General features: G+C 40.6%; 1 protein-coding gene across 5 annotated transcripts in view; it reads left to right on the forward strand.

Annotated features, from left to right (window-relative positions):
* diaph2 (diaphanous-related formin 2) overlaps nucleotides 1-24,148 on the forward strand; it is a 285,969-nt gene that overhangs the window by 245,290 nt on the left and 16,531 nt on the right. For all 5 annotated transcript variants that reach the window (XM_058396724.1, XM_058396725.1, XM_058396727.1 and 2 more), the window contains 3 exons: nucleotides 13,065-13,229; nucleotides 15,240-15,375; nucleotides 23,596-23,688. In XM_058396724.1, coding sequence (XP_058252707.1) covers nucleotides 13,065-13,229; nucleotides 15,240-15,375; nucleotides 23,596-23,688 — 394 coding nt within the window. The remainder of the gene's footprint in view (nucleotides 1-13,064; nucleotides 13,230-15,239; nucleotides 15,376-23,595; nucleotides 23,689-24,148) is intronic.

Genomic DNA, 24,148 nt, shown 5'->3' on the forward strand with positions numbered 1-24,148 from the left:
TTTTCCCAAAAAATACTGAATACAATAATGGTTGTTATATTCATATATTTACAATCTTAATAAACTAAGTACATACACTATCCTGATATTCATGCAATGCATTGTTTTTCTTAGCCATCAAAATAAAGTTCCAGGTCTCCTGAGTTTTGCAACTCAGTGTTATTCTCTCTCACCTGTCAGTCAAAGTGATACCAAACAATAATCAGGTGAGGAGAATGTTAAAGTCTATCTGAGGATTCTACCACTTGCATTGCTTGTACTTCTCCTCAGTTTTGATACTATACTAAATATAGAATTTTACTTATAGAACTATATATGGAATTTTTCTTTCATGCAATATATAAAATGCCTTTTAGTTATTACGAGCAAGCATAACAGAAATGATAGTAAATACAAAGATACTGGGGTCCAAATATGACACCTAATATTTATTTCAGTTGTGATTGCCACACCATCTACAGTGGGGTGATATTGTTCAGGAGCAATGGGCAAATTTAATTTACCAATGGAAATTAAGAATTGAATTAAGACATTGTAATAGGTGCTGAGTTGAATAAACATCAGCATTTCCTATCATTGTGTTCATATGGAAAATGGGGCTACAAAAGCATGCTCATGCTTATGACTATGTTGCTGTCTTTTTGAAATTCATTTTTACTGGGAAATGCTTTCAAAGTCATGTGTATAATGTGATATAATGTGATTTTTTTTAACACAATGTGCTTATTTGCCTTGTTTTCTGATTTAATGGGCAGAAATGAAGCTCAATGCCTCTCTTTCAAATCACAACTCTGACGGCTGCTTCACACTGGATGCATGAACAGAGCAGAGATAGCGCGGAAGCAGCACAGAAGCAGTGTGAAAGCAAAGTAAAAACAATGTGTGCCCATTGTGCTGTTATAGCAACAGCTATTATATCACACAGCTTGTGTAATGAAAATATGAGAGTTCGCATTACTTTTGATTTTAAATGAAAATGAAGTTACAATTATTACATCTAGGATGTTTGTTTTCCATGTAGTACAAGTGGTAGACTGAAGAAAAGTCATCACTTTTTATATGTTGCTAAGGATGAGATGCAGTCTATGGATTCATTCACCCACCCTTGTCACATGATTTGTTTATGATCCCCAGCATTTACTGCAGTGACTTGCTAGTGTTTCCCCTCTCACACATACAATATAAGCATATAACCTGCTGTTTATACTTTAATTCAATTCAATTTATTTATATAGTGCTTTTAATAATGGGCATTGTCTTAAAACAGCTTTTCAGAAATAGAAAAACAGAATAAAATCAAAACACAGAATAAAAATTACTGTTTAAGTTTAAAATAAAATTAATATTTACTCCTAATATGTATCCAAAAGATAAGATAAGATAAGATAAACCTTTATTCGTCCCACAGTGGGGAAATTTCCATCTTACAGCAGCATCAAAAAAAAAGATAAAAAAAAAAAGTATAAATACAGAGAAAATAAAATAACAATAATAGTAATTTCACAAACAATTGCACTAGGTTATTGCACATCTTAAATTGCTGTTATTGCACAAACACAGTCTATAAAATCAGTATTAACAATGTGTATTATGGTGACTGGTTCACTGGGAGCAGCGCTGATTGTAAAGTATAGCAGTAGGGAGAAAAAGACTTCTGTATTGATCCTTCAGACACTTAGGATGTAACAGTCTGTCCCTGAAGGAGCTGCTAAGAGATGTAACTGTTTCATAAAGGGGGTGGATGTCATTCTCCAGCAAGGATGATAGCTACCATCCTCCTTTCTCCCACCTCCTGTATTATGTCCAGGAGCATCCCCAGGACTGAACTGGCCTTACTGATTAGCTTGTCCAGTCTCTTCCTGTCTGCGGTAGAGATGCTGCTGCACCAGCAGACCACTCCACAGAAGATGGCTGACCACAGAGTCAAAAATGGTCTTCAGTAGTGCTCCCTGCACTCCAAAAGACCTTAGTCTCCTCAGCGGAAAGAGTCTGCTCTGCCCTTTATTATATATTGCACCCGTTATCTGTCCCATCCAGTTTGATTCAAGATTCAAGAAGCATTATTGTCATTTATATATAGCTGACGCAGTACATATTGAAATGAAACAACGTTTTTCCAGGACCTGGTGCTACATAAACATACAACATAAAGATCAAAATACGAAAAAAACAACACAGAGCTAGGACCAAGGTTTTTGTCCTAGCCACATAAAGTGCAAAGTGTGCAACTAGGTGCAAACAGTGCAAAGACAATACAGTGCAAAAACAGTAGGTACAAAAAGAAAAAGACAACACAAGAACAAGACACTTAGCGTCGAAAGAAAAAAGAATGTGTAGTGAAATGTAAAAAAATGAAATGGATTAAAAATGAAATGATGTACAGAGTAGCAGCGGTTGAGGTAGTGCAAATAGAAATAGGCATAGACATAAATATAAATATAGCAGCATAATGAAATAATAACCGGGTTTGAGGTAGTGCAATAAATAGTGAACAATATAAGTTGTGTGTGTGTGTGTGAGACAGAGAGAGTTTTTTGTGCAATTCAGTCCCGGGTGTTGAGGAGCCTGATGGCTTGAGGAAAGAAACTGTTACACAGTCTGGTTGTGAGGGCCTGAATGCTCCAGTACCTCTTTCCAGATGGCAGGAGGGTGAAGGGTGTTTGGGGTCATCCACAATGCTGTTGGCTTTGCGGATGCAGCGTGCAGTGTAAATGTCCATGATAGATGGAAGAGAGACTCCGATGATCTTTTCAGCTGTCCTCACTATCCGCTGAAGGGTCTTGCGATCTGAGACGGTGCAGTTCCCAAACCAGGCAGTGATGCAGCTGCTCAGGATGTTCTCGATGGTCCCTCTGTAGAACACAGTCAGGATGGGGGAAGGGAGATGGGCTTTCCTCAACCTCCTCAGGAAGTAGAGGCGCTGCTGGGATTTCTTGGTGATGGAGCTGGTGTGGAGTGACGAGGTGAAGTTCTCTGGCAGATGAACACCAAGGAATTTGGTGCTCTTGACGATCTCCACAGAGGATCCGTCAATGAACAACGGGGAATGGACACTCTGTGCTCTCCTGAAGTTAACAACCATCTCTTTAGTCTTGTCGACGTTCAGGGAAAGGTTGTTGGCTCTACACCAGGCTGTTAGCTGCTGCACCTCCTCTCTGTATGCTGATTCATAGTTCTTACTGATGAGACCTACCATGGTTGTGTCATCGGCGAACTTAATGATGTGGTTGGAGCTGTGCATTGCTGTACAGTCATGAGTCAACAAAGTGAACAGCAGTGGACTGAGCACGCAGCCCTGAGGAGTTCCAGTGTTCAGTGTGGTGGTGCTGGAGATGCTGTTCCCCATCCGGACTGACTGGGGTCTCCCCCCATATGTGTCCTTACAGTCCAGGTGTGTGAGGGCCAGATAGATAGATAGATAGATACTTTATTCATCCCAAAGGGAAATTCACAATTTCCAACAGTATCCACAAACACAGGTAATAGATAAAATAGGAAGGAATATAACAAAAATACTAAAATACCCAAATTAGGGTACAAAAATATAACAAAAAATGATGAGCCTCTCAAAGCATTTCATCACGATTGGTGTGAGTGCAACAGGACGATAGTCATTGAGGCAGGAAACCGTAGACTTCTTAGGCACAGGGACAATGGTCGTTGTCTTGAGGCACACTTGGTTTATGACGCTGCTCAGCGAGATGTTGAAGTTGTCAGTGAAGACATCTGCTAGCTGCTCTGCACACTCCCTGAGCACTTTGCCAGGAATGTTGTCTGGTCCAGCACACTTCTGTGGGTTGATTCTGCATAGAGTTCTCTTCACATCAGCTGTGGTGAGACAGAGCACCTGGTCATTAGGAGGGATGGTCTTCCTCGCTGTTATGTTGTTCTGTGCCCCAAACCGAACATAGAAGTCATTCAGAGCATCTGGGAGGGAGGCATCACTGTCACAAGCAGGTGATGTCCTGTAGTTGGTGATCGCCTGGATGCCCTGCCACATGCGCCGGGAGTCTCCGCTGTCCTGGAAGTGGCCATGGATTCTCTGGGCGTGTGCGTGCTTCGCCTCTCTGATGGCTCGGGAGAGTTTGGCCCTTGCTGTTTTTAAGGCTGCCCTGTCCCCTGCTCTGAAGGTGGAGTCTCTTGACTTCAGAAGAGCACACACTTTTGCAGTCACCCATGGCGTGGTGATGGTCTTGGAGATGGTCACATGGTGAACTTCCCGATGTAGCCGGTCACTGATGCCGTGTACTCCACCAAGTCAATAGAGTCACCGTTGGTTGCAGTCTCCCTGAACATGTCCCAGTCAGTGCACTAAAAACAGTCCTGAAGAGCAGAGATGGCTCCTGCTGGCCAGGTTTTAACCTGTTTCAGAACTGGTTTGGAGCTTCTGACGAGTGGTCTGTATGCTGGAATCAATATAACAGAGATGTGGTCTGAGTAGCCGAGGTGGGGACGGGGCTCCACACGATATGCACCAGGAATGTTTGTGTAAACAAGGTCCAGTGTGTTCACCCCTCTCGTAGCAAAGTCCACATGCTGATGGAATTTAGGGAGCACTGTTTTGAGATTTGCATGATTGAAATCTCCGGTGATGATGAACAGTCCGTCGGGGTGAGCATTCTGCAGCTCGCTAACAGTCACAAACTCCACTACCGATGAGCAGTAGTTAGACACAAACACAGAGTCCTTACACCATTCTGTGTTGATGTAAACACACACACCGCTACTGGTCTTATTGAATTTATGACACAAAGTACTGAGGCTGCTTTGAGGGCAAAGAGAGCCCCTATTCAAAATTAGTACAGCATTACTAATAATGTGTTCAGTGGTTGTACATCATTCAATACTCAAGTCTGATGGATGACAAGGAGTGGATTAATATTCTGTAACACCACAACTCGGACAGTATTAAAGCTGTAAATCAAATCATAAATTTGTATTAATGTGCTAATACATTATTGTTACTACTAATTTGTATGTCAGATATACTATATTGCTAAAGGTTTTAGGACAACCCTCCAAATCATTGAATTCAGGTGTTTCAGAGGTTTGGCTTTGCCCCTCAGTTCCAGTGAAAGGAACTCTTAATGCTGGACAATTTAATGGTTCCAACTTTGTGAAAAGAGTTTGGGGATGGCCCCTTCTTGTTCCAACATGAATGCACACCAGTGCACAAAGCAAGACATGGATGAGCGAGTTTGGTGTGGAATCTTGACCACAAGTCGTTAGAATTAAAGCAGAGTCTGCGAGCCACATCTTTTTGTTCATCAGTGCCTGACCTCACACATGCGCTTCCAGAGGAAATCTCAAAAATTCCCATAAACACACTCCTAAACCTTGTGAAAAGATCAACGAAATGTAGTTTAGCATTTAAACAGAAGTGCGATGAGCAGCATGTGCCTTATATACATTAATGTAGATAATCTAATATGTACACATAAGGATTTATGTACAAATAGGAGCAGTACTATGGAGATAATTACAGTTGGGTATATACAGTATAATTAACATGATATACAGATGTATGTGCTATGGACATGATGTACAGAATACTATGGATTATGTATACGTAATACAATATATACAGATAAGGGAAGATATCCAGATAGGAGCAGTATTATGGGGTTAATTACTTGTAGTATTATGGGGATATATACAGTATTCAACATGATATATAGATGTGTGTGCTATGGACGTAATATACAGAGTAATATGGACAGTATGCTATGAGCATATATACAGGAGATTAAGTGCCATGTGCATACAATACGGATCGTGTATCATACTGGATGTCTTCAACTGCAGGAAGTGGGGTTCCTATGATGCATTGGGTGGTTTTTACCACCCGTTGTAGTGCCTTGCGGTTGGCAACTGAGCAGTTCCCATACCTGACTGTGATGCAGCTGGTCAGGATGCTCTCAATCACGCAGCGGTAGAAGTTCACCAGGATGGTTGAAGACAGGTGGTTCTTCTTCAGTGTGTTTAGGAAAAAAGGTGCTGGTGAGCCTTTTTTTACCAGACTGGAGGTATTGGTGGTCTAGGATGGATCCTCTGAGATGTGGATCCCCAGAAACTTGAAGCTGGATACACGCTCGACAGCCATTCCGTTCATGTGGATGGGGTCATGTGTTCCTCCTCATTCCTTTCTCCCTCCTGAAATCCATTATGAGCTCCTTTGTCTTGCTGGTGTTAAGGATCAGGTTATTGTGAGCACACCATGCAACCAAGTGTTGGACCTTCACCCTGTAGGCTGTCTCATTGTTGTCACTGATGAGGCTGATCACCGTGGTGTCGTCTGCAAACTTGATGATGTTGGATCCATACACAGGCCTGCAGTCTTGGGTGAAGAGGGAGTAGAGGAACGGGCTCAGCACACAGATGGTACGCCGGTGTTGAGTGTGATGGTGGTAGAGCAGATGTGGCCTGACCTAACATGCTGGGGTCTGTTGCTCAGAACGATGTTGAGTGTGATGGTGGTGGAGCAGATGTGGCCTGACCTAACATGCTGGGGTCTGTTGGTCAGAAAGTCCATGATCCAGTTGCAGAGAGGGGTATTGATGCCAAGATCTCCAAGTTTAGTGGTTAATTTCATAATAGAATGACAGTGTTAAAGGCAGAGCTGAAGTCAACAAACAGTACGCGTGTGTGTGTATTGTTGTTGTCCAAATGTGTCATTACAGAGTGCAGGACTGTGGAGACTGTATCCTCTGTGCTCCTATTGCTGCGATAGGCAAATTGATGTGGGTCCAGTGTATGTGTGTGTAGGGGGGCATTTCTTTTCAGCCTTAACATACAGCTTATTCTCTAGGAGTCTTTGAAGGCATGAGTGGGTTGTTGATTTGCAGTCTGGACCCCCTAGTCCCCTCATCCTCACTAGGGGGTTCTTCCTTTTAAAGGGCGGTTCCGGCTAAAGTGGCCTCCTTTACCACAATAGCAGCATGCTCCTTCCCTTAGTCAGTGCTGCATGGGCTCGGCCGAGGTGGAGGGGCAGTCTTTCTCTGCTGTCAAAGGTGATGGTCGACGCATCCGATGAGGTCCATGAGATCTGTAATCATTCAGGCAATTCTCATGGGACCAATTCATCCTTGACGGCATCATCCAAGCCATCATAAAAGGCATCACACATTGCTGCCAGTGAGCGAAATTCGCTCAGTCAAGGTTCGCCATCATACGCGGGTGGGGCAGGGAGACAAGAATCCGGGTTCTTGTCATGGGCAGTAATTGTGGCTGAGACAGCGGACTTCGTGTGGGGGTGGGTGTGTTGTGGGGTTCTGTTGGGCATAGACGCTGGACGTGAGTGTTCATAGAGTCTCTGAAATAGACTGTAGTGCCTGGTTGATTTGCTGAAGATCTTGTTGGTGAGAGCTGAGGAGAGCACCTTGGTTCTTGATGGCAGCTTGAAGCTAGTACAGCTTTTCTGGGTCCATAATTGGCTGTATTATTCTGTCAGATACATAGCCACTAAAGGCCAAAATGAAACTGAAAGAGCCAACCTTGGCAAGATCAAAAATTTACTTAAAAGGGAAAAATCCAGTAAACAAGATGAGGACAAACCAAAATGCACGAGAAGCATGAAGTGACCAGGAAACGATAATTCAGTGAGGAGTAGAATGGAATGGAATGCTTAAGTGCAGGAGCGATATTGCTGCAGGTCATGGCAGTTTCCTGAATCAACATTTTCTATGGGATACTATATTATTAAATTCTCCCACAAATGTGGGCCATTGATTGCAAACAATATTTGTTAATTTGCACACACAAAATAGTAACTTTCTAACAAATTCATTCAAGACCATATCACAAAACAAGAATTCAACCACAGGTGAGTCAAATTATTTATTAAACAGGTCCAGCAGACAGTTGACTATAAAAGGTGTTACTTAAAGAAAACCCCTTACAATTCCATGCATTCATCAATGGCACCACAAGGAAGGGAAATGTCACAAGACATGAGAAAAAAAATTTCTTTACACAAGAAAGGTGAAGACTACAAGATCACCACCAAAGCTTTACTTATCAGTCATAATACTGTAGCAAAATTTTAACAAAGATGGAACTGCAACCATCTCACAGAAATGTCCAGGGCATCCATGGAAGTTAACACCTCAACAGGGGTGTCTTCTGATGAGAAGGGTAGATTGGCTACTGAATTACTCTTGAGGGCATTCCTCTGGGTCTCGTAGCATGACTGCTCCAGGAGAAAGCTCGGCCCCCCTCAACTTCACCAATTGTTTATTTCTCAATGTTCTCGCATATTGGATCAGGATTTGAAGGATGGTGAGCGATGAATGCCTTGCTATTCTGTGTACGACCTTGTGCCTGTGTTTTGACCTCGTATTTCATTGTCCTGTGTACTTTAGGTTTTGTTTGCTTCTCAGCTTGCTTTGTCATGTTTTTTGGATCTCTGTCTGTTTTTTGACCTCTGTTTTTGGATTACATTTTTGCTTTGACTGCTTTGGATTATTGCCTTTTTATTAAACTGTTATATGTATTTCAATCAATCTGGTGCCGGGACCTTGTTACAGAATACTTCGCCAACTGAGAATCAAGAGGATGTGCCGCAACTCCATGCCATAGTCGCCCTCCAAGGAAAGGTCCTAGTGACCTACCATGAGCAGCTCACCTCACTGCAGGTGGCCAACATCCACCTCCTTCAGGCCTTGCGTATACTAACGGCAGGATGACCATTGCCATCCACTACATCTGACTCCAGCAAACTACACAGCATGAGTACAGAGACTACTGCATTTTTGTTTTTACGGAGATGTGGCTCAGCGACAGAGTTCTGGACGCCGCCACACAGCTAGCTGGGCTAACTGCGTCTCATGTTGACAGGAATGCAGCTCTGTGCGGTAAGACTCATGGTGGCGGTGTGTGTGTTTACATCAATACTTAATGGTGCAAGAACTCTGTGCTTGTGTCTAATTACTGTTTATCGCTAGTGGAGTTTGTGACTGTTAGATGCAGACCATTTTATTTACCACAGGAATTCACCACCGTATTTATTGTCAGAGTGTACATTCCCCCCAGCGCTAATGCTGAGGAGGCTCTGTGTGAGCTCTACGGAGCTATTAGCGAGCTGCAGAATACTCACCCCGATGGACTCGTCAGATGCACCAAACCGGTTCTGAAACAGGTTAAAAGTGCACTGACTAGGGCATGTTCAGTGAGGCTGCAACCAACAGTGAAACCACTGACTTGAAGGAATACACATCATCTGTGACTAGCTAAATTGGAAAGTGCCTCAAGATGTGACCGTCTCCAAGTCCATCACCACACACTCAAACCAGAAGCCGTGGATGACCGCAAAAGTGCGTGCTCTGCTAAAAGCCAGAGATTCTGCCTTCAGAGCTGGAGACAAGGATGCCCTAAGAACAGCACGGGCCAGACTGTTTTGAGCCATCAGAGAGGCAAAGCATGCACACTCCCAGAGAATCCACGGCCACTTCCAGAGCAGTGGCGACACTCGGCACATTTGGCAAGGCATCCAGTTCATCACCAACTACAGGCCAGCTCCACCTGCCTGTGACAGTGATGCCTCCCTTCCAGATGCGCTGAACAGCTTCTACGCTCAGTTTGAGGCATGGAATGACATGACAGCGAGTAAGACCATCCCTCCTCCTGAGGACTAGGTGGACCAGGTCTCACTGTGGCCAATGTGAGGAAAACTTTATGCAGAGTTAACCCACAGAAAGCTTCTGGACCAGACAACATTCCTGGCAGAGTGCTCAGGGATTGTACAGAATAGCTAGCATATGTCTTGACTGACAGAAAACATCTCCCTGAGCAGCGCCATCATCCCAACGTGCCTAAAGTCCACTACCATCATTCCCATGCCGAAGGAGTCTCCATGACACGACCGTGGTGGGTCTCATCAGCAAGAACGTACAGAGAGGAGGTGCACTGGCTAACAGCCTGGTGTAAAGCCAACAACCTGTCTTTGAACATAGAGAAAGCAAAAGAGATGGTTGTTGACTTCAGGAGAGCACAGTGAAACCATTCTCGGTTCTCGGTCCCCAGTTCACATTGCAGTTATGGTGTGCCTTCTGTGAGGGACTAGGAGTCAATGTCAGCCTCGCATTAGGGTATCAAGCAAATGCCCAAGCCAAGCACAACACCCAGGAACTGGGCTGCTTTCTAAGGACTCAGCTGTGAACAACAGAGGTGGAGTTCCAGTGTATCTTGGGATATCAGCGCACTCTTATTCCTTCAGTAGGCGAAACCACCGATGTGCCCACAATTGACGACTGGCTACATTGGAGTGGTGAGGTATGGGAATGGGCCCCTGTTGACCTCCAGAGGGCAGTGTGCCTTCAGGAGAATCAGGCCAACCGTCATAGACTCCCAAACCCACAACCCGGTCACCTACTGCCTGTGGTTACCATCTCACTACCACATTTACCCACATGATCAGCACCCAGACCCCGGGGGCACCCTTGCAAAAGAAAAGCACCAGGTGTTCTTCAAAGGGGGATTCTGTAACATCATTATTGGCAAGCTCCCTGCCGCCCCCCAAAAGGGAACCTTTGTCTGAGTATTAAGCGGACTTCCAGGTTTACGGACACTTCTGGGGTTTAGTGTTTAGAACCCTGCTCATGCCAAGCTTTGGCAAGAAGTATTGTGATTTCGACCTTGTTTCTGTATTCTTGACCTCGCATTTCCTTGCCCTGTGTACTTTAGGTTTTGTTTGCACTGTGGCTTGCTTTATCATGTTTTTTGGATCTCTGCCTGTTTCTTTTTTTTGGATTACATTTTTGCTTTGGATTATTGCCTTTTTATTAAACTTAAATTATCCACAAATGGTTTCCAATCCATTTGGTGCCAGTGCCTTGTTACAAACACATCTTTAACATGAGCTATTATTCATTAAAAGACCCTACCTTATATACTCAGCTAAATTGAGTCTGCATTGGAGTATATGAGAAACTATTAGTACTATTTCACTGACTACTAGGAGAGAGCCAAAGGTCTTAAATGTGCTGTATTACTTTTTTTTTATTCCATGCATTTGAGAAGCTCCAGACATGTTCTGTTAAAATGATATCTCTGTAAGATTATGAAAGGAGTCTGGAATATTAATTTTCAGTGTCTGAGAGTGAGAGTCCACAGTTTTAAGTCTCCTGTGGCCAAAAATGAGAACTCCTGTGCAGAGCTTTGTCCCTGGAAGGTGTTCTTTATTTCTGTTTGTGTGCTCAGTCCTCAGTCCACATCCTACAAGTTAATTTATTGTGGCCCTTACAGGTGGCAGTGATCCAAACATGATTCAAAAAAAGACAGTTTGTTGTGGTTGGGTTAGAGTTGGGAATCTGTTTTTGGCTCAAACATTGGAGATGTAGCAGTTCTACAGTTAGCTTAGTTGAAAAATTGCTTGATTAAAAACACACCTGCAAAAAAGGTGGACTATGTGGATTCTGTATTAACTGAGCCACACATGGTTGTTGTTATTAATTATTTAGCAAAGTAAAAGGTTAAAGACTATAGGGGGACCTTGGTGGGTGTTGGGTTAATGTCAAGGTTACTTAAAACAGATGTTTCTGTGATGTATTCTGATAGAAGAAAAATATGGGATGACACTAGATTGAATATATGTTTGATGATATGGAAAAGAACCTTCATAAATAGCCCAATATGTCTACAGTCTATGAAATAGACAGAAAGAAAGATTGAAGATGTTTCACTATCCATGCTCCACACACCAATTCCCACTGACCTCTTCTTCCCTCTTCAATGACACCAACATTTTTTCAACACCTAATTGAGAGACTCTTTCAGAAAAAATCACTAAACATGTTCAAAACTTAATGTTTTCTAAATGTACAAGTTGTCATCATGGATGTTTGCAGGAACAAAATCAAATCAAATTCAAATTTTATTAGTCACATACATAATCGTACACAGGATGATATGCAGTGAAATGCTTACATGACTGTTATGACCCTAGGAAAAGGAATAAGGACAGAACAAAAGACAAGGATAAAATATAAAAATACGAAATATTAAAAATAAGAATACAAATTATACTAAAAATACGAAATATAAAATATAAAAACAAGTTCACAGTAAGCAAAAAAAAATAGAATAAAAATAGAATAAAATGTAATAAATATAAATAAAGTAAGGTATGTATATAGAATATGTATATAAAATAAGAGAGAATATGTATATAGGAAGTGTAAAATACAACAACTGTGATGCAAAATTATATAAAGTGAATAGTATGCAGTAGTGTCCAAGGTGCAGACAGCAGCAGTAAAAAATTTTGCAAAATTATATAAAGTGAAGTGCTTTATATATTGATCAGTGTGCAAATGCAAACAGCATATATACATCACACATATGCTCTCATGGCCCTGATTTGGTAACTCATCTGTGCATGAAATAAAAAAGTATATAAAGAAAATTTTAAAATAACAGAATGGGCTAGAAATCAGAAAGGGCTGTTTTATGCTTTGGTCTGTATAATACTGTATAACAGTATTAACATACAAATTTAAAATATTCAAGAATCTTTATAATACACTCTGTATAATGTTTCTGCTTTTATATGCACCAGTATAAGAAAAAACAAAGGACAGTAATTTCTTTTCAGTTTGCAGTAGTTGACTGGGTCCATATTACTTGAGTGTACTTTTTTCTACACATATGAGGATGTAAATACTGTGCCATTTGTAGCAAGTGAATAGTAAGCTTTAACAGGAGCTTTTATTCAGTGAAAGAATATCTTATATGCTAAATTAATTTGCAGGCCATTCACACAGACCAATCCCAATTTAAAAACTCAATTGCATTTGAGTATAATGAGAAACTATTAGTGTACTATTTCACTGACTTCAAAGAGAGCCAAGGGTCTTAAAGTTGCTCTATTTTGATTCTATCCATTTAAGAGGCTCCAGACATGTTCTATTAAAATTACATCTCTGTTGGATCATGAAAGGAATCTGAAACATTGTTGTATTTTTATGATGTCTATACAACATAAGTCTTACATCTGTGTAACAACTGAGTTGTCTTTGTTCTGTGGATCATGTTGCTCTTTATTTTTCATTGACTCTATTCTTCCTTACGGTTTCTCCAAATATTCACGAGAGCAGTACGAAAAGCTCTCCACCATGCACAAGAACATGCAGAAGCTCTATGAATCCCTTGGAAGCTACTTTGCCTTCGACCCACACTCCATTAGCATTGAAGACTTTTTTGGAGACCTGGCTAACTTTCGCTCCCACTTCATGGTGAGTTTTTTTATTTCTTGGCCTCCCAACTTATTTGCTCTTTCTCTCTCTCTCTCTCTCTCTCTCTCTCTCTCTCTCTCAGGATAGGACCACTTTTGATAAGCAAGACATACTGATATAACATTTATTTTCATTTCAATTTACATATTTCAAACAGTTCTGCCTTGCAAACTTGGATACAACGGGTCAAATCCATTAGCATCTCTCTGTCTTGTCTCTGGTGAAAGCTTAGCAACATATGACAAGGCACTCCCTCGATCATCCATCCATCCACACATCCATTGATTTATTTCCCTTAATTTCATTGACCTCTACCTGTCACACATACATTATCACATCTTATCATCATCATCAGGAGCTTGGTTCTCAGCTGTTTCAGAATCAACAAATGCAACAAATGCAACAAAAACAGAATGAACAAAATGCTTGTTAAGACAGCATGAATATGGAACATGCTGCCAAGGGCTGCAGCTGATGGTCAAGTTCCCAGTAAATGGTGCCCACATTTCAGGAAAGGGGAGAATCAGATCCTCAATACCTTCTTGAAGGTTAGTCTATGACAGAATGTTAATTTTGGAGTTCTTGGAGCCAGGTAAAAAGACCGGGTGAACTGGAACTGGGCAAAAAGACAGTTCAGTGGACTAATCGGTGGTTTAGACATTTAGCTGCCAGATGGTACTACCAGTTCTTGTGTACTATAATCTGTTTGGGATTATAGTAAATGGATGAGTAGCACCCTCCAGCCAGTGCCACCACTCATTTATGGTTAGTTTGACAGGCTAATCCTCACCCCCATTTTAAAAGCATCTACCTTCAGCATGAAAGGCTTCAAAGAATCAGGTGCTTGAGGATGTGAAGCCATTGCCTGTTGTTCTGCCATGAATAGAGGGAAGGTCCATCTGTGAGAGCACATGGTCCCAGCTATCAGTTCAGTGGTGCAACCATAGTGATGAAGTGGCAGCAACCCTCTCACCTTGGCTTTTCTGATGATTTCCTGCAGGTCCAGGTATTTGGGAAAAGTCATGGCAAGTTTGACATCATCTGGAATCTAGGGAAAACTTGGGGGGTTCTGAAGACAATGGTGGTGACAATATTAGGACTAGTGAGTTGAAATTTGAGGATTATAGAACTGCAGCTATGGAAAGCCCAGGATCACAAGATGCTTGAATGTGATGGTGAGAAGGAGCATAATTAGTTCCTGGTTGACCTTCAAAGATATCTTTGCTCTATGATCTTTGCTCAATGTTTCAATTATGTTATAATCTATATGTATTAATAATTCATTTAATGTATAGCTCTACTCCTTCTCTAAATCAAGGACACTGGAATCATGATGGTTCTTTTAGTGTTGACTTTTCAGAAAGCTCCACTATTGGCTGCACTTGTACTTTTAGCACTCTTGCAACTCTCTCACTTCTTGTTTATCAGCATTAGATTTACATGTGCTCCAAGAATCAGAGGGGAAGACAATGATGCTGTACACACTCATTATATCAATTATATAAAAGGTTCCATTCCATCTTCCCCTTTAAATTGCTCGTGTTTTTTGGTGTGTACCTGGAGTACATACTTAAAAGTAGTAAAAGTTACACAGCCATGGGCCCTTCTGTCTCTTTTATACCTTTGTCTCATCCTCATCTAGTCTGGAACCTCCATGACATTTAAGGTAGAAGAGGGAGTGAAATTCAGATACATTGCTGTCCTCGTCCAGTTTTATAAAATTATTAGTCTTATCCTCACTTCACTTTCTTATCTTCCATAATTATTTTTAATTCTTGTAGCAGCCATAAGTCTGTACTTCATATGGCAGCATGTTGTAATTGTATTGCCAGTGTGTTTTTCTTCTGACATTCGATCATTTTTTGATATTTGATAATATATGGAAAGTTATTCTTTTATGCAGAAGAACATCCTTTTGTTTTGTGCTGAGAACAGTGAACACCTATTGTACTGGGACACCACTTTCCCCTGCAAATTCTCAGTCTAACTTCATTTTTTCCCTGCCTTCAGGAAGCTGTGAAGGAGAACTACAAGAAAAGGGAGATGGAGGAGAAGATCAAGCGAGCCAAGGTGGCAAAGGAGAAAGCTGAGCGAGAAAAGCAAGAACGGCAGCAGAAGAAAAAGCAACTAATTGACATGAACAAAGGTACATTGCTTGTGCCCAACTGGAACTGGCTGCAGCAACGAATAATTTTTCACGTAATCCTGAGCATTGTAGGAAGCACAGACCTCCATTGCAGCTGTGAGATAAATGCACAAATAAGAGATAAATGCACAAATAAGGTTGCTAATAATGATAGAGCACTCTCAAGACAGCAAACCCCAAGTACTTATAATATTATTTAAAGTAATATTACTGTATTTTACACTACATGCATCTGTTTGTTACTGTCTTAAATGAGGTCACACAGTATTTCTGCAAGCAGAAATGCCTGGTTTTACATTTATGGCATTTGGCAGACACCCTTATCCAGAACGATGTACAAAAGTGCTTAGAAGTCTCTATCAATGAATACATCAATACTGGTTCACTAAGTCACAGATTAAGAATACCATGACTAAAACCCTATTAGGAGGAAATAAAGCACTTTTTAGTAAATATATATAAAAATATTAATTGTTGTTGAGAGTGGTCAGAGAAAAAATGACCAGACTTGTTTGAGCTGACAGGAAATGTATGGTAACGTTAATAACACTCTTCACAATCCTCACAACCAGGTGTCACAGGCTCACCACAGCTGAAAATTAGACAAAACATTGCCTAGTCCCATTTTGCTGTACCTACACCTACAACTCAGAATCTCAAAAAGATGTTTCCAGCACCTTGGAGAATCTGTGTCATGAAGAACTGAGCCTGTCCTAAGAGCCAAGAGGGTATTTGTATAATCTACCTAATAAAGCTGCCAGAGAAACATTAATAGAGCAGTTATGGGGAGAGCAGTTACCAGTATTTGTGACCACTTCTGCTCTCCCAACCTGCCTGATCTGATGCCCTACTTCTGATTGGAGTCTCATCATCCACTGGAGAGTTAGAGTTGGAGAGAGAGAAATATTAGTTATGCTTGTAATAATGTAATGGTTAAAGACAATGAACATTATGTGCAAAGTGCAGGCAGGGACTCCGGCAAGGCTATCTATGACAACATAACTAAAAGTGAGAGCCAGACGTTAACACCGATATGAGGGCTTGCTGGGAGATTAAGAGTTCAACCACTCCACAATCAGCAAACCTAAGCAATGTGCAAAAGTGGTAAGATGACAGCATCCAAACATCCCAGTACACCAAACACTCTATCCCCATGAACCCTCCAGATTTGCTCCTTTACCTAAGAAAAACTTTAAATAGAAAGCTTGACTAAACAAATGTGTTTTCAAACACTGAGACTGTGTCTGAGTCCTGAACACCATGTGGAAGGCTGTTCCATAACTGTGGGGCTTTGAAAGAAAAAGCTCTGCCCCCTGCTATAGCCATTACTACTTGAGGTACTACTAATTAGTAGTGCTGAAACAACGAATCGATCAAATCGATAATAATCGATAATGAAAATCGTAGTCAACGAATGACATTATCACTTAGTCAGCCGGCGCACATCACCACACATTCAATCATAGCATTGTTCCAGGCGCACATCGGAAGAATGGTGGAGAGTACAAGCACGTCAGATAAAAGTGTGCGACTCAAGTCCTCTAAGGCATGGGAGCATTTCATATTAAATTCAGTGCGAAATGCTGTAACTTGCCAACTTTGCAAAGCGGCGCTTCAGTGGCTCATCATCGACAATGATGAACGAACACATAAAACGGAAGCATGCGGGAATCACAGATGAAGGCAAAACTTCAGGATGGCAAGTTTAATGCAGATTTGTCATGTGCCATATGTGTTGGTCATTCACACAGAATGTGTTTTATTTGTTACCAATTAAAAATAATGCAATGCAAAATATCTGTGAGACTGAATGAATCATAACTTGGTAGTCTAGTAGTTCTGCCTCTTTAAGAAACACAAACAGTTTGTGGTTTAAGTTTTAAAAGTTCAAAAGTTTTCTGCTTAAAAGCTGGAAAAAATATTGTGGTAGTGTAAAGTTTTAGTTTTACTTTCATATTTCTAACACCCAATGTGTAAATTCAATTTGAAATAAAAAAAGGTATTTAAAAATGTGTTTTTATCTGATTCATTGATTAATTTAAACAATAATCGCCCGATTATTCAATTATGAAAATAATCGTCAGTTACAGCCCTACTAAATAGCCATCTAAGTAGGTGTAGAAGATTATAATAAGCCAAAAGATTGCCCATGTACTACTATGTGTCACCATTCAGTGCTTTATAGGTCAGTAATAGTGTTTTATAATCAATGCAAAATTTGACTGGGAGCCAGTGCAGTGTGGATAATAGTTATTTGTTCATTTGTTATAGTTAGGACTAATAAACTGTCTAGTGTCCTTTACACATTCTTAAATCTTAATAAGCTCGTGTCTCTCTGTGTGACTTAGCTGAAATATATAGCTGAAATATATAGTGTCATTAGCATAACAGTGGAAGCTAATACCATATGTATGAATGATTAGATTAGATTAGATTAGATTAGATTAGATTAGATTAGATTAGATTCAACTTTATTGTTCATTGTGCAGAGTACATGTACAGATCCAATGAAATGCAGTTAGCATTCAACCAGAAATGCATAAGTGGACTATTTACAATAAAGTATATTATACAAGATAAGATATACAGCTATGGGGGTGATATGTACAGTAGAATGGATGTGTTATGTGCAGGTGTAGTAGGTGTAGTACGTATTATAAATAGGTATAAAAATGATCTATAAATGTATGTACAATGTATAGTAATGAAGATATGTTAAGAATTAACATGCTAAATAAGATGTACAGATGGGTGTGTACATATATATATATATATGCATGTTTAAATAGTATTGTTATGTACAGGAGAAAAATGTACAGTGGTGCAAAACCAGTTTTTTAATTTCTATAGTGCAAAGATGCCAGGTGGATAACAGTGAGGTAAAGTAAATGTACAGCCACAGGGAAGAAGCTATTTCTCAGTCTGTTTGTGTGAGCACTAAGATGCAAGAAATGCCTTCTGAATGGGAGAAGGGTAAATAGTCCATGATTCAGGTGAGAGGCGTCTTCGATAATGCCTTTCGCCCTCTGCAGGCAGCGTTTATTGTAAATGCTCTTGATATTCGATAGCTGAGTGCCAGTGATACCTTGGGCGGTTTTAACCACCCACTGAAGGACTTTATGGTCTATAGCTGTGCAGTTGCCATACCAGACTGAGATGCAGTTGATGATGATGCTATCAATGGTACAGCGGTAAAAGTTCACAAGAACCAGAAGTGGGCCTTTTTCAGTCTCCTCAGAAAATAAAGGCTCTGTTGTACTTCTTTAACCAGGAAGGAGGCATTCATGGACCAGGTGAGGTGAGATGTGGACCCAGAGGAACTTAAAGCTGGGTACACTATCTCCCTCTGGAGATTCTGTGCCCTGAAGAGCTCAGTGAAATCAACACAGACCAACCCTGCTGAGTCTCTTTCTTACAAACTCCCGGTCACTCATCAAGAAGATAGATGAAATACGACTAATGACGACTTTTCATTGTATGAATAGCTACAGTACATGATGGTAATCACAGAGACTTGGCTGGATAGTACTGTCCCTGACATTGCTCTCCAGCTAGTGGGCCACTCCATTTACCAAACAGATAGAACTGTTGACTCTGGTAAGAACAAATGTGGAGGTGTACATATATGTTTATGCCTAGTGTACACCTGTGGACTTTACTAGGACACATTGTTCCCCTGACATTGAATATCTGACTTTTTGACCATTTTAGACCATTTCTAGACCATTTTATACCCTGACAGAGTTTACTGCATAATTTGTTCATTTCTCAACCAGAGTCAAGAATATACTGGATCAAGTGAACACCAATATTCCAAGAGCCTATAAAGCTGCCCGATCTCCACACCTTGGCTCATCAGACCACATCTCCATAGAAATGACTCCATCCTACAGACCTCTCATCTGCAGAACACAACCAACTGTTAAAATTGTCCAAGTCTGGAGTAAAGAGTCTACCTCATGGCTGTAAGACTTTTTTAAACATACAGAGTGGGAGTTGTTTTCACAGAGTACAGACCTGGAGGAATACAGCTCATCCGTTTTGGCCTACATAGCCTTCTGCACCGATACTGTGCTAACCACCAAGACCATCAAGGTGTTCCCAAACCAAAAACCATGGCTTGACAAAAATTTGCCACCTCTGCTCAGGGTGAGGAACACTGCCTATGGGTCAGGACACAGACTGGCTTACAGTAATGCTGAGAGAGAACAACAGAAGGGCATTAAAGAAGCCAAGTACAGATACCAGCTGTACACAGAGGGCCACTTTGAAAATAACAACCCTCGCAGCATGTGGAGAGGTATTAAAGTCATAATGGACTAAAAGAGCAGCACCTCACTGACAAGCCATGATACCACTCTTCCTAATGCCCTGAACCAGTTTTATGCATGCTTTGACAATCACACCAGCAAAGTGGTAACTCAGACAGCACCACCATCCAGAGAAGAGCTGGTACTCACCTTTGAGAGCCATCAGGTGAGATCCACGCTGAGAAAGATTGACCAGACAAGGTGCCAGGCTGCACACTGAAGTCATGTGCTGACCAACTAGCAGGCATGCTTACCAATATAATCAACCAGTCCCTGCAACAAGCTGTAGTCCTCACAAGCCTCAAATCCTAGACCAAGATGGCGGTGCATGCACAACACAAGGCTCAGCGTCTCCCCAGATTTTTTACTAGTTATTATAGTAAGTTTATTCACTCAGAATAGCCTTGCATATATCTCGTACAGCCGACAAGCAATTGTTGGACATCAGTCATAACTGGATAAATGATAAAGACTTGGGAAGCGTGGCTGCATTAAGAGTGAGGCTGAAACTAAACCCTCATTGAACATTGTTCCAAGCATCTTTCTTGCAAATCTCTGGTGAATAAAATGGACGATCTGTGACTATGGATAACAATGCAAAAACAGATCAAGGAATGTAATGTCATGATTTTTACGGAAATATGGCTTAACAACAACAACTAAGGCTGCTTTGGAAGAACTGCATGCAGCTATCAGCAAGCAACAGGCCACCCGGTGGAGCTATTATTATTGGTGGGGACTTTAATGACTCCAACTTAAGATCTGTACTTCCCAAATTTCTTCAGCATGTTTCCTGCATTACTACAGGGGACAACACACTGGACCATGTTTACACTAACATTGCTGAGGCATACAGGGCCATTTCCCTCCGCCACTTGGGTCAGTCTGATCACCTCTCTTTGTTCATGCTACCCAAATACACACCACTCATCAAACGTGTAAAACCTCCCTCCAGGAGGAGATTCAGGTCCATCTGCACAATATATAATATAATTCTAATCTACATATTGTTCACTTTATAGATAACACATAGTCTATCTATCTATCTATCTATCTATCTATCTATCTATCTATCTATCTATCTATCTATCTATCTATCTATCTATCTATCTATCTATACATTGTATATTATCACTGTTACTGTTGTACATGCAGTGTACAAAATGCACACATTTTTGCACAATTTTTGCTCTAAATACAACTTGCACATACTTCCCTATACACATTCTTACACAGCCTTATTTATTGATGTACATATTTACATATTTACCTGCACTACTTGTTTGCATGGCTGTGTAAAAAAGAAGCCTATCTCAAAATACAAATTGAATTCAAAAATTAACTTTTTCTTTCTTCATTTGTTGTTGTTGTTCTTTTTCTTCTTAATGATGATGTTGTTGTTGTTGTTGTTGTTTTTTGTAAATAGGTATAGGTTTTTTACAAAATAGGTATTTTGTATACCTATTCCAACAAGGCATTGGTGGCTCAGTGGTAGTTTTCTCGCCTACCATGCAGAAGGCCCGGGTTCAATTCCCAGGCAATGCCCAAACCCCAGCCTGGATAAAAAAAAAAAAAAATTGGAGGGTTACATCCGGAAGGGCATCCGGCGTAAAACCTGTGCCAAATTGTTGTGCGGACCAGTTGGTCTGCTGTGGCGACCTCTCATAGGGAGCAGCCGGAAGAAGATAATACACCTATTCCAACAAAGTAAAGTGTCTGTGGGGCTATTTAAATATATTTCACATAAATTAAAAATTTTACAGAAATCAAACATTCAGTAGGAGAGACGAATTAATAAAGTTCCTAAGCTGATAGAAGCTGATGTGACAGGAGAGCTTGAAATGAGTATGCAATTATTATTGTGTTGTATTATTATAGTGTGCAGAAATTATTAAATGCCACCCATTCTGCTCAGTTGAGAGTCTTACAAGAGGTTCTATCACCATCTGTATAACCCTGTTCTTCATATGCCATGTACTGTATGCCTGTACATGTTCTCCTGGATTGCTAGTTGATTATCTCACTAGCTGCACTACTCCTTGTTTAAGCAGGTCAAAATTATTCAGTCTATAATCACAGGATAAACTGAGTATAAGCACAGAATTTGTTTTAAAATATTTTTTTTTCTTTGTGGTAAATACAGCAAAATATAAATCTATAAAGCTGTTTTTCTCAATTGTATATGACAAGAGGTCTGCATGACTTTGTGGAAGCATGGCCCAATTGGACATTGTTAATGGAACAGTTTCAGGTCACTTGGGAGCATGTTTCCCATTTTAGTAATTTTGCTTTCTTGTGTTTGGAAGTCTTGCTCTGACTGAGTCTACCAGGACTCTAGTCTTGGTCATTACAGAAGATGAATTGGGCTACAGTAAAATGTAGGGCAAATTGATCAAAATGTCAGGAGCCCCCTGTGATGTTTAGTTCTCCAAGAAGAAGGAAATGAAGAAGTGGCTGTCAAAAAGCTCCCAGAGCCATGTTGTGTGTGATTTTTTTTTTTTTTTTTTTTTTTTTTTTTTTTTTTTTAAACTACCTCCAAACTACAAAATATGTGTGTTAGATGCCCCAGTTGGTGTGGACTTTAAAAGATCATTGAGGATAGTGCTACTTAGTGGCTTTAAAAAAATTGACAGACACAGTTGAAAAGTGTGACTTGGTTAAAACACAGGCAGAGAGATACAAATGAACAGATTACCTGCATGGTCTGCTAGGTTTTATTCATAGATAGCAGCTTTATTGTACTTTTTAAATGTGGGCTGCCCATTAATATGGTCTTTATTTTTATGTAACACCTGGAAAGGGCCTCTGTATCACCTACTTCAAATATTTGCTTACCATGCCTGATTCTGCTGCCTAAAGCTGCTGCCAAAACATCTTATTTATGGTTACAGAGAATTGATGACATACTGCTAATATTTCTTGTTTAAAATAATAAGCTTTGCTCGACCACTGTGATGAAACTAGTGTACTCATTAGTAAGATTAATGTTTAGTTAGATGTCCCAGATGAAGGACCAGAAGTGATTTTTGAGCTCTCCAATAACACATGTTGTGTATTCCCTGTGTCTCTGTGAGTACCATGCTGCCCTAAGGTTTCTACATTCATTAAGGGCTTCAATGCCCTTTTTCTATCCAACCCTTCTTCCCTGTAGCTGCACAGCTCTTCATGGAGATACCTGTTTTCCCAATGCACATCAAGCCTTAGTATTGACTGGCTTCACACTAAATATTGGCAAAGGGCACTTAGCTCCCCTGAGCAGAAATAATATCTGTCATTGGCCATCAGCAAACACTTTTATCCTCCACTTTTATTTTGGCTCTTCCCAGTGTGTTCCCCAGCTACGGTTTTCTAAGCTGCACTGCCTTTTTTGCACTGAACATTATATAATTCCAATTTGTTTCATTCTAAAACACTTACTGGGCATTTTTCTTTGATTTTATGCTTAGCTCCTCTTTGGTTTTTAAACTGAACCTACAGTATTTATCACATAATTTTTTGTAGTCAGGTGGATAGACAAAATTTAGCAGTGCAGTGTGTGTGTGTGTTTCCGTGTTTCCTTTTGGTCACTGAGTTTAAGTTTGTTGTTAGTTTTATCTATGGAATATAATTAATTAACTGCATTACTATTTTTGGCAATCAAAGAAGATCCAAGGAAATGAGAGAGAGAGAGAGAGAGAGAGCTTGTAACCATGTAAAAGTTAAAAACAATGTACATTAGTGCAGACAGGGAGTCCGGCAAAATTATTTATGACAACATAACTAAAAGGAAGAGCCAGTTTGTGTGAGGGAGAACCTGTGTGTGTGTGTGCGTGCATGCATTTGTGTTCGCTGGCCTACAGTATATTGGTGTTTTAGACATGACTAAGCTTGACTAAACTCTCTTTCCCTTTGTGTCCTCTTTCTCCCATAGACGGAGATGAGACAGGTGTGATGGACAGCTTGATGGAGGCTCTGCAGTCTGGTGCAGCCTTCCGTGACCGCAGGAAAAGAACCCCACGCACCGGTATGGGTCCAGCTATTAGAAAACCTATAGAAAAACTTCCTCTCTACCTGTATCAACACTAAAAAGGCATCTTTGAAAAGAATCAGGCATTTGCTGAAAATGTGAAAGCATTTATTCATTTATAACACATCCTGAATATTTCTGATTAATACATAACTCTAGTCTCTGTTTGCACACTGCTAGATTTCTTGCATTGTTGTGCTATCTCATCTTCCTGTCTGCTATTCAAAACTCCCTGTTCCCACATGCCTGGCAGGTCTAATTAGAGGGTATGAATAAGTGAGTTTCCACTGCCATAACAAACGTATCCTCCACTCAATGGGGGTGTGATGCCCTTAGCATTGCCCCTGACAGAACCTATAGGCAGATGCTACTGGGGAAGGCAGTGTACTCTCACTCGTTCTTATATACTCTGCTTTGTATTTGTATTAAATATAATCTTTTTTTCGACATCTGTTTC

The sequence above is a fragment of the Hemibagrus wyckioides genome, linkage group LG08 (genome assembly GCF_019097595.1).
Source record: "Hemibagrus wyckioides isolate EC202008001 linkage group LG08, SWU_Hwy_1.0, whole genome shotgun sequence".
Taxonomy (NCBI): domain Eukaryota; kingdom Metazoa; phylum Chordata; class Actinopteri; order Siluriformes; family Bagridae; genus Hemibagrus; species Hemibagrus wyckioides.